Below are 20,747 nucleotides of genomic sequence, written 5' to 3'. Positions count from 1 at the left end.
GGTATCTCTAGATTTATCTTTGAGAGAAGCTATCATGAGTCCACTGGCTCTCCTTCCGGAAACCTCTAACGCCGCTACAAGTACCCAAGTTATATGGGTAAGCATCCCCCTTTAAGTTAAAAAGATCAAAGAGTTCTGACCTTGCCAGTGATCGGTTGCTCTGGTCATCCAAGATGGTGTACACCTTTTAAAGTATTTTCTGGCTGACCCTTGGGGTATATGTTGATGAGACAAATCCTTGTGCAGGACTTGTCACAAAGGTCTTCTCCACAGACTTCTGTGCAAGAAGATACTGTGGTCGGATTTGCTGCTTGGTCTGTGTTCTCCCCGCCATGCCTCGTAGGGGAAGGGGAGACTATAGGCAGTGTATGTCTAGATTGAGATTAATGAAGAGCTTGCACATGGTCCTCACAGCCACACTCTATGCACTTAATAACCATTTTACAGTCCTTAGCGAAATGTTCAGTAGAAGCACAACATCTGAAACATACCCCAAATCTCTTTAGGAGCTCTTTGCATCCTTAGAGCAGTTTCTTCCTGAAGCCGATACACTTCTTGAGGGGATGTGGTTTCTTATGAATAGAGCACAGCTGATTAGGGTTTTCAACCTTTTCACCTAGGCTGTTCTTGCAGCTGGTTTCTTCAGGAGCTGGTGTGGGTGTAGGAAAAATATCAGTCTTATTCACTGACACTGGACCTCTGCGGTTTCTGTAATCAGATTGTGGGCTGTCATACTTAGTGGGAGGTGAACCTGGACTCATCGAAGGAAAAGCTAGGCTCGTTCTTGGAATCTGCAATGTTCCTGATGAACTCACAGAAGTAGGAGAATGGAGGAAAAGAGACTTTATTTTCTCTTTTGTATCTGGACCCAATTGTAGTCCACCTTTCTTGAATATTGTGTGGCAGCTTGGAAACTATTGGGTTCACTCCACAAGCAGTATTCAGGTAACTGAGGCCAGGTAGGTGAGTGTCTGCCTTAGCCAGCTGGAGTTCTAACAGTAGGTCACTGAGCTCTTGGAATTTCTGATTGTCCTTACTAGATATTCTTTTGAAAACCATGCAACCGTTTAGAGCGAACTTATGGCAGTCCCGAAGCAATAGAGAATTCGTAGTCGCTCCTAAACAGCGGTGAGGCCTGCTTCAGGATTATAAATATGTACGGCTCAAAGTCTCACACTTTCTGTGCACTGAGGGCCGAGCCACCGGATCAGCAGATCTAGCTCTTCAGCAGCGATAATGTCGAGGTCACTAATTGCGGTTCTGAAGGTACATTTCCAGCCTCTGTAGTTCTCAGGCTGGTCATCAAACTTTGTAAGGCCAGTCTTGGTAAGTTCACGGCGAACCATGTATCTTGCAAACTGAGACATGTCCGTTTTCCCTGACTTTTGGTGGGGAATTGCTGTAGTGGTGATTGCGGTGTTCTGGCTGCGAGATGTAGGTAAGTATGGTGTTGTATAGGCATTCAGTCAAGGAGGTGGTTTAAAGTCCATAGATTTATCCACACGTTTGTATGGAGCTGTGTAGTTGCCACGGGTTTGGAGATTTGTCGGCATACTGGCTTGCACCTGGATGTCTGTGTATTGAGCTTGCTGAGGCGCAGGTCCTTGGCGCTCTGAGATGTATGGAGAAGGGTCGGGGTAATGGATGGGCAGTGTATTGTACTGACCTTGGATGCGAGGTGCTGCAGAAAAATCTGTGGCTTGTCATTCTGTAGAAATGTTTTTACAATCGACCTTTGTAACGATCAGGGGTTCACTGTTTTGGCTTAGTACATAGTCTCTTGTGCGTTTGAGAGGATCCTCTGCATCTATTACACTGAAACTGATGTCCTCTCTTTCACTCCCACTGTTTGCTTGTTCTAGTACCTTTTTAACCTTGCCATGTAGCGTGCCTGTAGCATGCTCACATTGTTTTTCTAGAGCTTCTATTTCTGCCTTGTTTGAGCCGCACATGCTTCCATATCTGCTTTTCTTTGAGCTGCAGCTGCTTCCATTTCCACTTTCTTTTGTGTGAAGGCGGCCTGTATCTTAGTAGCTTCCGCTTCTGAACGTGTCCACTAAGTGTGCAATATTTTGTGACGATTGTGACTTAGACGTACGTTTTGAGCACCTGGTGGGCTTAGAAATGTGAGAACGTTTCCAGATGTTTCACAATTCTTGCCTCTGTTCTACATTTAATTTTGCGTACTAAGCTGTCTCGTTGAGATGTTGGAAGATTTGCAACTCCTATAAAGAATCCTGAGTATCAAGTTTCTTCAAAATGCATTCATATTCTTGGCTTTTCATTTTATAATGTTCATGCATTACACAAAGCTCTTCCAAAGCTCCCTCTAGTGGTAACATATCATGTGCAGGAAGAGATATGCTGGAGACATGAACCTGCAATCTTTGCCAAAGTTTCAAGAGATCAGCAGAAAGTTTGTGTTTCATACTTTCAAGATTCTCTTTAACCTTCCAGGTAGGATTAGCGGAGCGTTTGGCTTTGTCACTGGACTGCAGACTGGGATCCGTGTCAGCCATGATGCATCAAATAGTAGATCTGAATGCTCCTGCAGTGAGGTAGCCGGCTTGCTGGGAGGTTCTATGTTATGGGAGCAGAGCTGTGCCAAACGCACTGATGATTACTGCAGGCACTTGCTATGCTTGTAGCTGTATCTCTGTAGAAGCTGAGCGCTGTCTTATAGTTGTGTCTGACAGCCACTAACTCTCCTTTTTTACTATTCTGACTCCATAACCTAGTTAGAACAGGTTACTTTCCACAGATATTAAGCAGAGGACGGGTGATTATTAAGCTGTAATAACATATGCAGCAGAGTGGAGCTGGTCATAGAATAGTTTTGTGCACCAGTTTCCAACAGTCCTATGTAAGGATGCTCGGCACCATCTGTATACAGCCAGGGTCTGTACAGTCTTATTACTGACACAGAAATGTGCTGCTGATTTTTGTTCAAAATGGCCAACATTGTAACAACCAATCGGCTGTGAAAGCAGGACCATGTCAGAACAGGACTGTCAAGAACATGGTTGTAAGTTTAAGGCTTGTGAGAGACCGTCTTGTGTCTGTATTAAACCAGTACTCACACTGAGAGATGTCTTGTCAGACAGTATTAACTCTACCATAAGGCATGTAGAAAGATCCAGTGCTTTATTCCAGGCTGAGTTCTTGTAAAATGCTCAGTACAGTAGGTAAAAGGTGTACATGCAGCAGCCTGGCAGCGATCAGAGCACATGAAGAATGAAAAGATGGCTGCCACCAGCAGGGAGAGGGGAGAAGCTATTACATCACAGCTAGAGTACAGGAACACGGGAGGGCCAATATTAAAACACAAACACACAATAATAGCAGTGTAACCATACCTCCCAACTTTTTGAATTCGGAAAAGAGGAACATTTAAGCCACGCCCAATATCCCGCATAAACACCTCAAATCACGGCCAGATCCTTCTGCAAATAACGCGTGCACATTATCATTGCAGATCTCTAGACTGTCTCGATATCACAGATATTATGGATCCGGTTGTATCGTCTTTGTGTTACTTTTCCTATCTTGGTATAACATTTGCTCATCACGGTGGCAGCAGCTGCAGGACAAACCAAAAGGCTGAGAACAATGAAAGTCAAGAGGTAGACCCTGTGGTGGATGACTTTTCAATTGACAGGTAGCAGAGTTACATGATGGGGATTTTTATTTATTTTTTTCCAGTTGTGTAACTCTGTTACCGGTCAATGGAATAATCATCCACCAGAGCCCCCCATAGATTGCTCCACACACAGCCCCCCCCGTGTAGATTGCTCCACACACAGCCCCCCCCCCGTGTAGATTGCTCCACACACAGCCCCCCCCGTGTAGATTGCTCCACACACAGCCCCCCCCCGTGTAGATTGCTCCACACACAGCCCCCCCCCGTGTAGATTGCTCCACACACAGCCTCCCCCCCCGTGTAGATTGCTCCACACACAGCCTCCCCCCCCGTGTAGATTGCTCCACACACAGCCCCCCCCCCGTAGATTGCTCCACACACAGCCCCCCCCCCCGTAGATTGATTGCTACACACACAGCCTCCCCCCCTGTAGATTGCTCCACACACAGCCTCCCCCCCTGTAGATTGCTCCACGCAACTCAACCCCCTTATAAGAGGTAGCCGGCCCTACTGCCGCCACTCTCTGCTCTGCTTTCACTCACCGTCCGAAAAAGGCAGGAGTCTTGCGGCAGCGTTCTCACTGGTGTCGATGCCGGCCCGGGAGTGGATCAGTCCAGTCACCTGACCTGTCACCTGACTGGACTGGCCTACTCCCGTGCCGGCATCGATTGCAGTCGTCCGGCATGCAGGACACCTGTCAGCATCAATCAGCTGTTTTGATACAGCTGCAGCGCCCGGGACACTTTGCAGACCGCCCGGGACAGCGGTGAGAAATCGGGACTGTCTCGCCGGGTCCAGGACGGTTGGGAGGTATGGTACAACAGATACATGTCAATGAATGATAACAAGTTGTGGGACATGACCGTGCATAATGGAGTCGCTTGGCCTTGTTATCACATTGAAGATATGGTTTTTGGCCACAATTCTTCCATGAAGACCACTTCTGGCCAGACTTCACCGAACATTAGATGCATGACCCTGGGTCCCACTGGTTTCTGCCAGTTCTGAGCTGATGGTACTGCTGACCATCATTTGATTTCAATGGGAAGTAAGCATGATGTGTCTTTGATCTGATGCACTTAGTTTTCTTGGCCGATGACTGCGTATACGGTTCTCAACGTTGCCCGTTTCTTTGCCTCTTCAAAAGAGCTTGAACAGATCTTGAAGATCTTGAAAACCCAGTCTGCTTTGAAATCTTTGCCTGGGAGAGACCCTGCCGATACAGTATAACTACCTTGTGTCTTGTTGCTGTACTCAGTCTTGCCATGGTAAACCTGTGAGATGAAATTGTCTTCCACAACCTCTCCTTTCTAGCAGAGTTTGGCTGTTCCTCGCCCAGTATTAAGCCTCCTACACAACTGTTAGTTAATGACTGTTTCAATCTACATATGAACATGAGGATCATTATCGCGTGTTTGATATAATTGGTTAACCATACACCTGACTATAATCCTACAAAATCCAAGAATTTGCATGTGTACCTAGAAGAATTGATGCTCTTTTGAAGGCAAAGTTTGATCACACCAAATTTTATTTAGACTTCTGTTCTGTTCATTCATTTTTTTATTTTGTTCATTGATAAAAAAAACAAAAACCTAACACTTCCATTTTTGAAAGCATTCTTACTTTACAGCATTTCTCCACAAGTGTGTGTCGGATTTTTATTTTAAGTTGTATGTTTTATCATGTATTTATAGCCATATTCACATAGGACAACATGATGATTATTATTACCGGCCCATAGTGGTTCCATGTGTAGCTTTATGGTGCCTCAGTGATACAGTATGGCTTACAATGGCACATTTCATAATTTATTATTTTTTTGGGGTCCTTCCCCTTGTCTGCTAATCAATGTAGGCACCAATATATAACTATCAAACTCAAGATTTACAAATATGGAGAGGGTAGTGGAAGTAGGCAAATACCAGACAATGGGTGAAACTTCTCGACCCCAGTTACAGAATGAAAGCAGTGGTTTGTGCTCCACAACTGCTCTTAACAAGCGACTGTACAGTCTTGTAGAGGAAGAACATTTGCTAGCGCATATATACGTTTTAAGGCACCATATCTTGGTGGATTTGAATGCAAAAGCAATATCCATGTATTTCAAGTTTGATCATGTTTCAAGTAGCTCAGCCTATTAACAGTTCTATGTAACATTTATTAATATATTAGTGAATCGTACAGTAAAGTCTGTGTGTACTTTACAGAACACCTAAATCCATGACCACGTTTGTGAATAGACCACAAATTTACATGGAACATTTCCAATTCCCATAAATACTAACAGAAAATTTCTTCTTTGATAAATAAACAAATTCATTTTGGAGACTGTAGCCACCCATTCTGCTGTAAATGTAACCATGGTATATGCTGTTTGTGTTATTTGGTGTCTGACTTCCCAAGAGTTCAATGTATAATCTTCTCTAATCCTGCAGATTGTGGCGACTGGAGTTTGTCGTTCAGATGATCATGTTATAAGTGGTGCATTAAGTGAGGTGAAATTTCCTGTTATACTCGGCCATGAAGCTGCAGGGATTGTAGAGAGTGTTGGTGAAGGAGTAACAAATCTGAAACCTGGTAAGGCTTGTTATTTAAAGGATTGGAAAAAATAATGGTAAAGAACATAAACTTATTTTGACATTAAAGAATATGTACAGTTTTGCATCCAAACATATATATATATACTGCTATACCACACATATTCATAACACCACTACACCCAAATAGTATCAAAAGACACATCATGGTTTCTTCCCTTCGAAATCGGAAGAGGTACAGTCCAGCAGTGCCTTCAACTCAGAACTGCCAGAAACCAGTGGGACCCAGGTACACCCATCTACTGTTTGGAAAAGTTGGGTCAGAAGAGGTCTTCATGGAAGAATTGCGACCAAAAAGCCATACCTTTTGATGTGGAAACAAGGCCAAGTGACTTAACTGTGCACGAAAACATAGCTGGGGTGCAGAAAAATGGCAGCAGTTGCTCTGGACTGAGGAGTCAAGATTTGAATATAACAGAAGGTAGTTTGTTCGCCAAAGAGCTGGAGAGCGGTACAATGAGTGTCTGCAGGCAACCATGAAGTATGGTGGGTGTTGGGGATTTGGTCAGGATCAATGATGGCCTCAATGCTGAGAAATACAGGAAGATCCATCATGCAATACCATCAGGGAGGAGTCTGATTGGCTCCAAATTTATTCTGCAGCCAGACAACCACACCAAACATACAGCCAATGTCATTAAGAACCATCTTCAGAGTAAAGAAGAACAAAGAGCTCGAAGTGATGATATGGCCCCCACAGAGTCCTGATCTCAACATCATCGAGGCTGTCTGGGATTTAAATGTAGAGACAAAAGGATTTGACAGCCTACATCCGCAGAAGATCTGTGGCTGGTTCTCCAAGATGTTTGGAACAACCTCCCTGCCGAGTTCCTTCAAAAACTGTGTACCTAGAAGAATTGATGTTCATTCACTTTGTATTTTGTTAATTGATAAAAAAAAAAAAAAACTATTTAGAAGGGGTTTTCCACTTTCTGAAAACTGACTTCTCCACCGGATAGGTCATCAGTATATGATCGGTCCGTGTCCGACATCTGGATCTGGCACTCTGGCTGCCTCCGGGCGCTGGACGATGTTGCCAGAAGCAGATGGCTCCGGTCAAAGAATAGTGGCCGGGCAGCAATATTGCAGCTCTGCTCCTATTCAAGTGAACAGGAGCAGAGCTGCAGTTCCACCGAACGGCCGCTATGCAGTGGTCGGAGCCATCTGCTTCCGGCTCCAACTACTGGATCCCCTACTTCTTGCTAAAATGCATTCAGTAGTAATTTACTGATTTCAATTGTCTCCTAGACAGTCCTACTGCATGATTGACTGCTATTTCTAAATGCATGCTCTGACAGAGGCTGTCAATCATTGAGTAGGACCTCCCACTGGACTCATAATCCCAGTGAGAACCAGGATTTAAATGAATAATTAGCAAATTAGAAAACCCCTTTTACCCAAAACTATACATAAATCTGCGCAGATGCTGCTCCATCTGCGTGCAGTAGGATGTTCAGCATTAGGCTGAGTTCACACGACCTATTTTCAGGCGTAAACAAGGCGTATTATGCCTCGTTTTACGCCTGAAAATAGGGCTGCAATACGTCGGCAAACATCTGCCCATTCATTTGAATGGGTTTGCCGACGTATTGTGCAGACGACCTGTAATTTACGCGTCGTCGTTTGACAGCTGTCAAACGACGATGCGTAAATTGACTGCCTCGGCAAAGAAGTGCAGGGCACTTCTTTGCAACGTAATTTGAGCTGTTCTTTGAACTCAATGAAGCACAGCTGAAGATTTACAAGCGTCTCAGACGCCTCGTAAATTACGAGGAGGAGCATTTACGTGTGAAACGAGGCAGCTGTTAACATTCTGTCTTTTCACACGTAAATGCCTCTCATCGTGTGAACATACCCTAAGGCTACAATACGTCGGCAAACATCTGCCCATTCATTTGAATGGGTTTGCCGACGTACTGTGCAGACCACCTGTCATTTACGCGTCAAACGACGATGCGTAAAAATACAGCCTTGTCAAAAGAAGTGCAGGACACTTATATACATTATATGCAGGACACTTCTTTCAGACGTAATTTGAGCCGTTCTTCATTGAACTCCATGAAGCACAGCTCAAAATTTACGGCTGTCAGAGAAGCCTCGCAAAATGCGAGGAGGAGCAATTGCGTCTGAAACGAGGCAGCTGTTTTCTCCTGAAAACAGTCTGTCAATTCAGACGTAAATGCCTGCTAGCGTGTGCACATACCCTATCTGTTCCTCTTTAAATGTCAAAATAGTTAATCTACTTGACTGAACATGTAAAATAAATTTGTATACTAAACTGTAAATTAACCATATTAATTCTTATATTTCCCTTCTTACAGGAGACAAGGTCATCCCATTGTTTGTTCCTCAGTGTGGAAAATGCAGATGTTGTGTAAATCCACATAGTAATCTTTGCTACAAAAACGAGTAAGTAGTCAAAGGGTTATTTCCATCTTCTAAAGTGATGGCATATTGCTAGGATATGAAATTACATGCTGATCGGTGGGGGTCCGATCTCTGAGATCCTGATCCTAGAATGAAGGGGCTGAATTGCAGTTGCATCCCCTTCACTGGTTTCCCTGCACAGTGGCGCCCCAGTCCATTCAAGTGAATGGGGCCTGCTGCAGTTCTCTGCACAGCCGGGTGCTCGGTGGAAGCACCGCTGTGCAGGGAAAACTTAGAATCGGTGCTGCGGCCCCTTTTCCAGGAATGGTGGGGATCCCAGAGGTCAGACCCTCACTGATCATAAAGTGATGGCATATCCTAGGACTTTTAAATATTACATTTCTATGTTAGATCACGCAAAACATAATCTTTCAATGTACTTTTATTTTTATTTTTTTTATAAATGGCCACTAGTGTTTTAATTCCCCTTTAAAACATCCACATAATGTGTTCAGGACACAAATGTACAGTCCCACTGCCTAGATCTTCTTGCACACGGGCAGTGGAGTGATTCCCACTAATGTGCAGGCAGACAATCAGCGCACTAAAAGTAGCTTCTTCAAAAGAACACCAGGGGGTGCCATAACAAAAATGTAAAGGCAATATTTAAATATGAGATTTAGGAATGTACAACATACTTATTTAATAGGGATACTCTCATAATGTATGTTATGTTGGGAAGTTTAGTCATCACCAAGGGGGGTAGCTGTGGGGGGTGTCAAACGTAACCGTTGCACCCAGGCCCTGTTACCTGAGAAGACCCAAAGGCTACTCTGGTACATAAGAAGAGACCAGTGTTAAATCTGGCATATGGTAGATGGGGGGGGGGGGGGGATCCTGTGAAAGAACTTCAAGTTACGTCTCTGGTTATCCACCAACAAGATGGTGCTTAAACACTTGGGCTCTATAAAACAATATTGGTAATCTTTTCTCTAGCCCAGACAGAAAATTCACTGTCCTGTTAAGCAGAGTCAATTGTGTGCTCATATTACAATTAGGCTGAGTTCACACGGGGCAGATACGCTGCGTAAAGTTACACCGGTAGCTGCAGGGAATTTTGGGCAAAAAAAAAACGCACCAAACTGTGGTGCAGTTTTTGCCCAGAATGTCCTCTACAGCGACGGTCACATGGAATGAAACGCCAACCCAGGAGGCCGGCCCTCTGACGTTATCCAGGCCAGCCATCTGGGATGACGTTTCATCCTGTGTGACCGCCGCTACAGCCTGTGATTCGCTGTGAGTTGTATTTTTTGCGGAGGAATACCCCGCAACAAATAAGCAGTGTTTACTCAAATCCAATTGACATGCTCCAGAATAAAACTGCACCGCATATAAATGTCTGAGCGTTTTTCCTCATTATTTACACAGCGTGCGGATGAGATTTGTTCTATCATCAACTTTCCTGCTACTGTATTATGCTGTGGATTTTCTGCAACAAATTCCGTTGCAGAAAATCTGCAGTATTTACGCAAAGTGTGAACTGACCCTTAGTAGCAATAAAGTAAATGTTACTTTGCAGCTAGAGGTGGATTTATTTTATTGGGTTAAGGCCCTATGCACACGACCATAGTTCTCATCTGTAATTACGGATCAGGTAATTACGGATGGAATTGCGGACTCCATTTCTATTGGCCACGGATACCTTTACGTATATTTACGGATGTGTGTTCGGGCTATAGAAATGCAAAATATAGAACGTGTCCTATTCTTGTCCCAATTGCAGCACAGACTTGCCCATAGAAGTCTATGGGCACTACTGCTTTTGCAGACTGCTACGGATGTGCATCCTTATTTGCGGATCCGTATTTGCGGTCAGTAAAAACCATTACGGTTCCATGGTGCCTAATTCTCTAGAAAACCCTGTAACACCTACGGTACACCATTTGGAATTTAGTAAATACTGATATAATCGTAAAAAAAAACATAAGTTTCCATTCAACCATTTCCTTTTTTTATATTTTTTTAAACAGCATTGGGAAATATAATGGCTTGCTACTGGACAACACTAGTAGATTTACCTGCAAGGGGAAATCTATTCACAACTTCATCAGTACCAGCACTTTTACTGAGTACACAGTGGTTGATGATATTGCTGTGGCTAAGATACACAAGGATGCACCGCTGGATAAGGTCTGCCTCATTGGCTGTGGATTCTCCACCGGGTATGGCTCTGCTGTGAATACTGCGAAGGTAAGTGCTACTTGTGTTTTAGTTCTATACATTAACCATTTAGTTTGTTTAGTTTTACAGTCCCTTTTTGTTAGAAGGGTTCCCCCGAAAAAAATAAGCTAGTCCAAGTTTGTCCAGGTGCTAGGTTCCCTATGGATCAGCTGTAATGTGCAGGGGAGCCGGTCAGCAAATGTTTTAATTCCCCTGCAGTGTCACCACAGGAGACATGCAGCATTACAGAAAGTCCATTCAAATCAATAGGTAGTATGTGTAATGTGCCAGGTCATCCACAGAGAGAGGGATGCTTTTTGTAGCGGCTAATTGATCAAGGGTCTATTAACTCAGAAAACAAAACGCTCTTATTATTAGAGCATTCTAATTCAGACAAATCCTTTAAGGAATAGTAAGTAATTACAGCACAAACCCTGGGGAGTAAACTTCTAAATAGGTTGGGGCCTCAGTAAGCTAATTATGATTAGTGGTTCCTCCCGTTAGACCCCAGTTTATGCTGTTTGAAGGCTGGTTCACATCAGCGTTGGGCTCCGTTGATGGGTTCAGTCAGACCTTTCCGTCAGGGGAACCCATCAACGGAAAGGCAAATGGAAACCATAGCTTTCCATTAGCATCACCATTGATTACCAATGATTGCGTTGCTAATGGTTTCCGTTTGTCCGTTCCGCAAGGTTTCCGTTTTTTTGCTGGAAACCATACTGCAGTAGACTCGTTTGCCTTACCATTGATGGGTTCGCCTGATGGAAAAGTCTAACGGAACCCACCAACGTTACCTAACGCTGATGTAAATACACCCTTAGTCCCTTTATGATGCAGCCAATTTTAGGCCTAAAGATGCAGCTATTTATTTTTATTTTTTTTCGTTTTTGGCTTCATTGCACTTCTACAGCCATAAGCAATTCTCACTTCCTCTTCTCTCTTCTCCTCTCTTCTCTCTTCTCTCTTCTCTCTTCTCTCTTCTCTCTTCTCTCTTCTCTCTTCTCTCTTCTCTCTTCTCTCTTCTCTCTTCTCTCTTCTCTCTTCTCTCTTCTCTCTTCTCTCTTCTCTCTTCTCTCTTCTCTCTTCTCTCTTCTCTCTTCTCTCTTCTCTCTTCTCTCTTCTCTCTTCTCTCCTTTTTCCATCCACTTTGTTTTATGGGTTGTTAAGAATATGTACCCCTTTTTTTTTTATTGCCTGTGCATATACATGCATGTCCTAAAACTGTCCATACACATGAGCGAGAAGTCATCTGCACCCGCCATGTTTGGGGACCTGCCGACTGTCTCCCATAAGCAGGTGTCGAAAAAAACAGGATCCAGCATATTAGATTGCGATCTGGCCGGACATGTGCAGCTGCCAAAGGGGTCTGTAAATTACAGCACCATACATTTACAGTGCTCCATATTATGGCCCTTCTCTCTGCGCTATAAATAAAATTTAAATTGCAGGACAGGGCGAGTTAGTATTTTGGCTTTTTCACTTCTTTGGGTAGATGTCCTCTCATGACTTTATAACATCCGATGTATTAGAAGGATGCGCGGCAAATGCAACAACAGTTTCTTTGGATAATGAGGGAAATAAGGCCTCATGCACACTACTGTAGCCATGTGCACGGCCGTGATTTTCGGGTCGGCCGGCCACTGAGCCGCCCGCAAATTGCGGGCCGTGCACATGTCCGTTATTTTCTATGAGCCTGGACGATCGTGTGCATAGGCCCATAGAAATGAATGGGGCCGCAATTCTCCCATGGCTTTTAGGGGGAATTGCGGCCGCAAAAGCACGTTAGTGTGCATGGGTCCTAAGGCAGGCGGCGGCAAAATTAAATTGCAGCACAATTTTACTGTACATATCATACACTCTTCACTCCACAGGAGGAACAAATTATTGACTGTTGCATCACAAACGCCACGTGCAGTTCTCACGTGGCACTATTGGTGACCTTGATGGCTCTCTCTACTGGTGGCAATGTGACTCCTCTCTGGCATTTTCTCTATTCTGAGTCCTCAGTGTGACACAAACTGCGTTTTGTCAAAAGGAGGCACCTGCCTAACCCCACACCTTAGGGAGGCCCCAGGCACGTTTAACCTGGCAGCACCAAACAGACTCCCAGTCTCTAGACGCACATTCCCACCAGAGGTCTCTCACCGCACTGCAAGTTCATTCTCTCAGTCACCCACATTGGGTCTACTCCTGTTGCCACCACTCACAGGCCACGCTGATTCGTCACCTAGGCCTCTGCTGTCTTTAGGCCTTGTCACACTGTCTTTCTTCTCTAGTACCGCAGCTGCGGTACTTCACAGCTATCCCTACCTACTTCCCAGGCCCACCCTACTGCTCAGGCCGTACTTCCCTTACTTACAAGCAACAAATGGGGAGACTCCGTCTTGCACCAGTCTCTCCAAGGCCCCACATACTCAGGCCTGCCCCCGCGGCTGTAGTTTCTCCCTAACGCACACCCAGCAGCAATGTGTGCAGTGCTACTGTTCCACACTCTGGCCCCCGGTCTACTTTGGTCTCTGCTTCTGCAGGAGGGAGCTTTACGCTACTCCTGCACACTCTCGCCAGCAGTTTCTGATTTCGCGGGTTGCTTCCATTGTCTCGGGAGCAGGCTCCCTTCCTGCTGTAGCAGCCTTTACAGCAGGCCTAATGGCCCGGACCCCTAACTAAGGAATGCAAGCTTTCACATGGGCATGTGCATGACTCTCCCTAAATGGCTCCTTCTCATTTATTAGGGCCCCTCCCACTCCTTTTACTACACCTCCTCACATGAGTGGAGTCCCAGCAGCGCCTTCTTGTCTTTGCCTCTTCTGTCAGATTGTAGCACCATCTAGTGTCTGTACCGTGTGACACACACGCATGCACACTTTACAGGGGCAACAGGTGGGCTCCGGACAGACAGGTACATGGGGGGGGGGGGGGTGACACATCTGCTGCAACAGTTGGATTTGCCTCCCCCATAAATATTTATAAAAATTTCACAATTGTTTTTCTTGTCAACTGCCATAGATTTCTCATGTGTCAACTTATTAACAGATGTCACTTGAGTGCATTTTGATGAAAACAATAGCAAGTCATAGCACAATGTTTTAAATTGAGCGTATTTGTAAGTATCGTGTAGCCATGTTCTGAGACAGCTGTATATCCCGATTACACCCTCAGATTATTGTGCTAATATATTCTACCTCTGCTATGCTGCACGTCTTCCATTATGTAGAGCAGTGCTTCTCCAACTGTAAGGTGAGCCTCCTTGAGGCACCCAACAGTTATTGGTGAGGCCCAGCTATGTGGGCAGTTTTGCCAGGAGTGCTCATACGTTACACAGGCCATTCTAAGACTGCCCCAATATCTGATTTAGCAACATAATTAACTTATTTTATGATTATTTTAGAGTTATTCTGGGTTCGAGAGATGATCAAAAAATAGATTTAGATAAATATCGACTTTTGGCATGAACTTCGACCAATGGTGAGGTCCATTACCATGTTCTGACCCCACTATAAAAAGGTTGAGAAGCAATGATGTAGACCATAATAATATAGCTATAGAATTAGGTCATGTACACAGCAGAGTTGTAGGTTTATATTTTGCCAATAGTTGCAGCAGCTGTTCTACTGTTTTTTTTTACCTACTACAGGTTAAGCCCGGCTCTACATGTGCAGTATTTGGATTGGGAGGAGTTGGTTTGTCTGTGATAATCGGATGTAAAGTAGCTGGAGCTTCCAGAATTATTGGAGTTGATTTAAACAGCGACAAATTTGCAAAAGCCAAAGAGCTTGGAGCCACTGAATGTATCAACCCCAAAGATTTTAACCGTCCTATCCATGAAGTGTTGGCAGAGATGACTGATGACGGAGTGGACTATGCCTTTGAGGTCATTGGAAACACTGGAGTCATGGTACGTTGATGACAAAATCATTTTAATTTTAGTTTCAGACTATTATGAAATGTTAAATATTTGTCTCCTTTTTAAATAAAAACCCTTCCCATCTTTTTCTTTTACGATTTAGTGTGGGTCCTAAACCAATATTGTCTACATCATAACTATAGTAGTCCTGTTTCTCCTAAATGCTGAGCTGCATCTTTTTGTGATATTTATATATTTTTTTCCACTAGACATCTGCTCTTTCATCTAGTCACTTTGGATGTGGAAAAACTGTGATTGTAGGTTTAGCTCCTTCAAGTGCTACAATGACCTTTGATCCATTGCTAATTCTAACTGGCCGTGTTCTGACAGGAGCTGTTTTTGGAGGTAATGTGCTGTATAGAAGTAATTCCATTCTCTGAGCTAGTGTTTTATAACTCATTAGTGACGGTTTTTATTTGTATTATAAAGCAGATCTTCAGTTTAATTACCACAACCTCTTATTCATAAGGGCTATTGAAGGAAGACCAGCAGGGAGCCATTATTTTGCTATCCGAGTCTTCTTCTTGGGCAACTATATGATTACTACATTTAAAGTTTAACTAAACTTTCATAAAACTTCTGACATGTCAGAAGTTTTGATTGGTGGGGGTCGGCGCACTGAGACCCCACCGATTGCTAAAACAAAGCAGCAGAAGCGCTCGGGTGAGCGCTGAGCCACTTGGTTTCTGATCGGCTTTTCTCGGACTGCTGATGTAATGGTGTACGTACTCAATAGAAAGTCTAAGAGTCCGTACACTGTTACATCGGCTTTACTTCTACTTCTCCTTGTTACAATAGGTTGGAAGAGTAAAGACGATGTACCAAAACTTGTGTCTGATTATTTGGATAAGAAATTTGAGTTTGATGGACTGATAACACACAAATTGCCATTTGAGAAGATCAATGAAGGATTTGAACTGCTGCGTAATGGAGAGAGGTATGCTTTATGTGTATGTGTGTGTATCTCCTCCCCAAAACACAAGCTTAGTTTGCTACAAGAACTTGACCAGGGATAATAGAGTTCGGTTCTGTCTTACCCTTTTTCTTACCACTGTACCAACTCACACCAGCTCCCCCTCAGAACTTCACTTTTATCTCTGTTTTCCTTAACGAATGACTAAGGGCTCATAAAGACTAACATGAATAACGCCCGTGTGCTGTGCAGGGAAATCACGCGCAGCACACGGACCCGTTTATTTCAATGGGGCCGTTCACATATGCAGGAGTTTTCATGCAGTGTCCGTTTTGTACAACCCACTGCATGTCCTATATTGGTGCATTTTTCACGCACCTATCGCCCATTGAAGTCAATGGGTGCATGAAAATCACGCACAGCACACGGATGCACATCTGTGATTTACGCATCTATTCAATTGAAAATAATAAAATAAAAAAAAGATGTGCTTTGTGAGTGCGTGAATAACACATGCCACTCGCAAAGCACGGATGCAAGAACACAACACACTGACCAGATTCACGCGCGGTTTTACGTGCGTGTATCTTATACGCGGTTACTAAGGGGCCTTTGGCTAGGCTGCCTTTTCACGGCGGCCCAGTCTAAGCCCTGCATGGGTGTCCCGTGCAGGCTGGAACCAGGACTCGGCTGTCTGACAGCCGGGCTCCTGCTCCACCGGCCACAATCGAAGTTTACTTCAATCGGCCGTTTAACCCGTTAAATGCCAGTCATTACTGACCGCGGCATTTAAATTTGCAGAGGGAGTGAGCTCCCTCTGTCATCCATCAGTGACCCGCAAATGAAATTGCGGGCCTCCGATGGGGTGTCATGGCAGCCGGGAGCCTGATAAAGGCCCCCAGGTCTGTTCTGGGCATATGCCTATTAGGACGCGCCAGAGGCTCGTCCTAATAGATTGCCTGTCAGGTTTACACTTACAGGCAAGAATGTTTTGGTATACTAAATATACCAAAGCATTATAGCCGCGATCTGAGGATCGCATAGTAAAGCCCCCTAGTGGGACTAAAAAAATAAGTAATAAATGTGAAATAAAGATTATTAATAAAAATTACGGTAAAAAAAAATATCTAGTAATAGAGTAAAAAATAAATAAAACTACATATATATTATCACTGTAATGACCCAAACAATAAAGTTAATATGTAATTTAAACTGCAAGGTGAATACCGTAATAAAAAAAAAACGCAAAAAACAATGGCGAAGTTTGTGTGGGACTTGCAGCACATCGAGATCACGCTGTGCTGTCATTTACTCGCTAATTCATGCTTGCTGTCATGGAGTCCCACTCAAATGTTACCGAAGTTTCGGGATTGTGAATAGACATTGCGTCCTGGCTGGAGGTGATGTCTATTCACTCTAAAGACACTTCTGTCACTTACTCACACATTAACGTTCCTGAACATCATGATCTTGCGAGACCACGATGTCTGAGTACATGAATGGAGAGAAGTGTATGACGCTGATTGGTCAGCGTCATACACTTCTCTTTACAACGCCCACTTGGTCAAAAAGTAAAAACACGCCCAGTTGTCTATTAAGAAAGTCATTAGCATAAATCTAAAATAGGTAAAAATTCAGTCCAGAATTTATCGTTTTTCGAAATAAAAACCACTGCTGTGATCTACATTACCGTGCCGATCACATTATGTAAGAGATTGGGCACTTAAAGAGGCTCTGTCACCACATTCTAAGTAAAAAAAAAAAATTCTGGCTGCCACCACTAGGGGTAGCTTACTGCATAATTTTTATATAGAAAAGCCTACGCTCCCCCTAATGGTGGCTGCAGGAATCCGGCATTTTATAATTTATTTCATCTTTGACGATCAAGGAATTTGGAGCACTGACCATTCTAAAGATACATGTATATTAAGAAATGAATCGGTGCAGAATTTTGGACATAAAAACAACACGTTAAAAGTTTGATATCTTCGCTTATAAGATTCTCTAGAGAAAATATTAAGGAACTCATTATAACCAAATATGTAAATATGTATGTAGTTCTGTAGTATAATTTGTGTTCTAGATGTTACCAGCAAAGGGAATATACTGTATGTATCATTACATATGATCACACCGAATATGTAATGCATTGGTCCTTAAAAGGTGAAAAGATGGCTATAGATAGATTATTACTGTGTGTACCATTCAGGATCTCTAAACCATGTGGGTTTTTTTTCTCTATAGTATCCGCACAGTGCTGTCTTTTTGAAGAGCCTTATTCTGGTCATCGTCTAACGAAGAAGTCCCTAATGTTGTCTACTTGCAAGATACAATATTCATTTATCACAAGAAAATATTATAACATTCTAATATATTACTGAGAGGGCTAATGTTACAGAAATGGCCTGTGCATACTGGATCTTCAATATATCTTATGTAATGCTTATACATCTGCACAGAATGTCTCTCTAGAGACCTGAAAATTGCTTTTTGTCCTCCCTTTCATTTTCCTACATCTAGATTCCATCGGTGCCCAGGTTAGCTGCCACAAAAAAATACTTTTTTCTGCTTCAGAGTGCAGGTCATCAATATCTGGCGCCAGCACCTCCTTATTCTAGTAGCAGTTTCCATGTGTGCATGGAGATCTGGCAGAGTCACCCGAGAACTGCAGCGTTTGTTGCTAGGCAACACATTAGGGCCTAGTCCTTATGAATGATTACAATGTGAAGCTCCAGTTTTTGTAAAAGTTCCCCTTTAAAATGTAGGCATAACATCTTTAAGAAGGATTGTTCAGAGTTAGAAAAACAGAATAGCTTTCTTCCAAAATCAGCACGACCTCTGTACACAGGTTGTTTCGTGGTACTGCAGCTTTAAATGGAAATGTGTGGCGCTGTTTTTTCGAAGAAAACAGACATTGTTTTTCTATTCCTGGAAAACCTCTTTAAAATGTCACTACTATCTTTATTGTGTCATAAGAAATGTGCTCTACGTAACAATGGTAATAAAAATATAATATTTTCCTGCCTTTTCATTTCATGTAGAAAATGTTCCTACTTTTACTACCAATATATGTGCACCCATGATTAGAGGCACAGACATAACTGTTACACTACGTTATGCATAGTTTTACCCCACCTAGAAAACCGTATAACTGTGTGATTGTAATAAATATGACTTCCTCATATCCAGTAATGAATGATCTCCTCTTGTGTTTTGTCTTTTATGCCTTTTCTGGTGTCATTATGGATTCGGCATGTACTCTTTAGATATATGGTAATTGAACTTGCAATTAAAATATAATTTATGAGAACCAATTTAAACACTAGTGACCCACATTTTATAATTTTAGCCAGCGTCTAAGTTAAAGCTCCCCTAACTTGTCACATTTGTCAATAAATTAGCCAATGTGCCCTATTTGACAAATTTTTCACAACATTCATCCCTGTCATTATCCTTCACAGCTGGTTAAATTACCACTTTAAGGATTTTCTTTGTTGCAATGTAAATAATACCCAATACGGAGGAGAATGGATCTCCTCACATTACTCATTTATATTTACTAGCTTACACTTTCTTTACGGTCTTATCATATTTAGGCTCTGATCACATCTGCGTCGGAGACTTTGTAAGGGTGCCGCTGCTGTCCGTCATGTGATGGATCTGTAACAACATTGTGGCCTCCGTTCTTAACTGACGCCACAATGCACTTGTGGACAGAGCCGTACACTAACATTTGTATACAAAATTCTGCACTTTTTTTTGTTTTGCTCTGGCTGGGGACTCCGGCCTGGGTGTAAGCTCTTGATGTCACTTTACCAGGGCCGGAATCCACAGGCAGAGCGCTACCTGATGCTCTTCCTGAGGAATACGGGGCTGACACATGGAGCTGTTAAGTGCCTTTTTAGCAACTTGCGTTTTTTACGGCCGTTCTTGGAGCGGTTTTTCTATAGTCATTGAGAAAACTGCTCCATTTTATCGGCTGTTTTTTGCTGTGCAAACATACCCTTAGCGTGTACGTTGTAAATATTTTGCTCATTTGGAAAGCTCTCAAGTCGGCGCAATCTTTTGTGCGCTATACCATATATGTTGTAAACCTAGAAACTGAGTCCGACACACCAAGGTTGTTGAAATATAACAAATTTTATTAAACACATAACAAAAAAACATTAAAAAGTTAAAGATGATAGCCACAGTATGGAAAGGATGGCAGACAGTAATATATACGATGTTAAAATTGAATGCATTAAATAACAAAGTGACAAAAGGAAAAAATGACAATTCCCACTTCATAAATGATTGAATGCATAAATAAATATATGTAAATGTAGTTATAGTGCACAAAATCCAGCATCTAGTATAATGGGTGAAGACCACACCAAACGGTGTATATTAGTCCAAACCAGATGCAGGAGTTAAAGTGCAACAACAATCCACTCACATACATATAGATGTCACTAGATATATGCATGGAAGTAACAGCAAAAGCAATCAATTGAGAGCTCAAAAATGAAGTAGGGCGTCTTACCCATGTCACACACAGCACTGTCTGGCATCAGCCCCATGTACTGAGCTTGGTTCGGCTGAATAAATGTACTGAGCTTGGTTCTGGTGTTGTATAAATGTACTGAGCATGGTTCTGGTTATGTACGTACGTACACACTGATCTTGGTTCTGGAGTTGTATATATGTTATGAGCTTCTCTTTGGTTGTGTTTATATGTCTTGAGCTTGGTGGTATATAACTCCAGAACCAAGCTCAGTGCATATATACAGCATCAGAACTAAGCTCAGTGCATAAATACAGCACAAGCACAAATGCAGTTCAGTACAGAGATCATTTGCAAATTCAGTTTAACCCCTGTCATAAGTTTCTACGGCATAAAACTACAGCTCCCAGTATAGCCTGAATGATGGTAAGGATATGCTGAGAGTTGTTTCACAAAAAAAATAACGATAGTACTGATCAGTCACAGAGAGAATAAGCATGTACATTTAGTGACTCACCAGTGACGACTTCTCAGATTGGAGTCGGTCTTTTTCTCTGGTTCTCTATGATGATGGCTCCCGGCCACTACCCTTTTCTGAAGAGTTTGCCGCTCAGATG

At 43.0% G+C, this 20,747-nt stretch overlaps 1 protein-coding gene across 1 annotated transcript in view; it reads left to right on the top strand.

Moving 5' to 3' along the window:
• The window catches only part of LOC142757592 (alcohol dehydrogenase 1), a 34,278-nt gene extending 15,442 nt beyond the window's left edge, over positions 1-18,836 (top strand). Inside the window, exons 3-9 of the mRNA XM_075860631.1 lie at positions 6,079-6,220; positions 8,562-8,649; positions 10,638-10,857; positions 14,462-14,722; positions 14,941-15,076; positions 15,530-15,668; positions 17,889-18,836. Coding sequence (XP_075716746.1) covers positions 6,079-6,220; positions 8,562-8,649; positions 10,638-10,857; positions 14,462-14,722; positions 14,941-15,076; positions 15,530-15,668; positions 17,889-17,913 — 1,011 coding nt within the window. The 3' untranslated portion in view covers positions 17,914-18,836. The remainder of the gene's footprint in view (positions 1-6,078; positions 6,221-8,561; positions 8,650-10,637; positions 10,858-14,461; positions 14,723-14,940; positions 15,077-15,529; positions 15,669-17,888) is intronic.
• The last annotated feature ends 1,911 nt before the right edge of the window (positions 18,837-20,747 follow it).

Source organism: Rhinoderma darwinii, chromosome 1 (assembly GCF_050947455.1).
Source record: "Rhinoderma darwinii isolate aRhiDar2 chromosome 1, aRhiDar2.hap1, whole genome shotgun sequence".
Classification (NCBI taxonomy): domain Eukaryota; kingdom Metazoa; phylum Chordata; class Amphibia; order Anura; family Rhinodermatidae; genus Rhinoderma; species Rhinoderma darwinii.
This window is presented reverse-complemented; position numbering and strand designations above follow the sequence as displayed.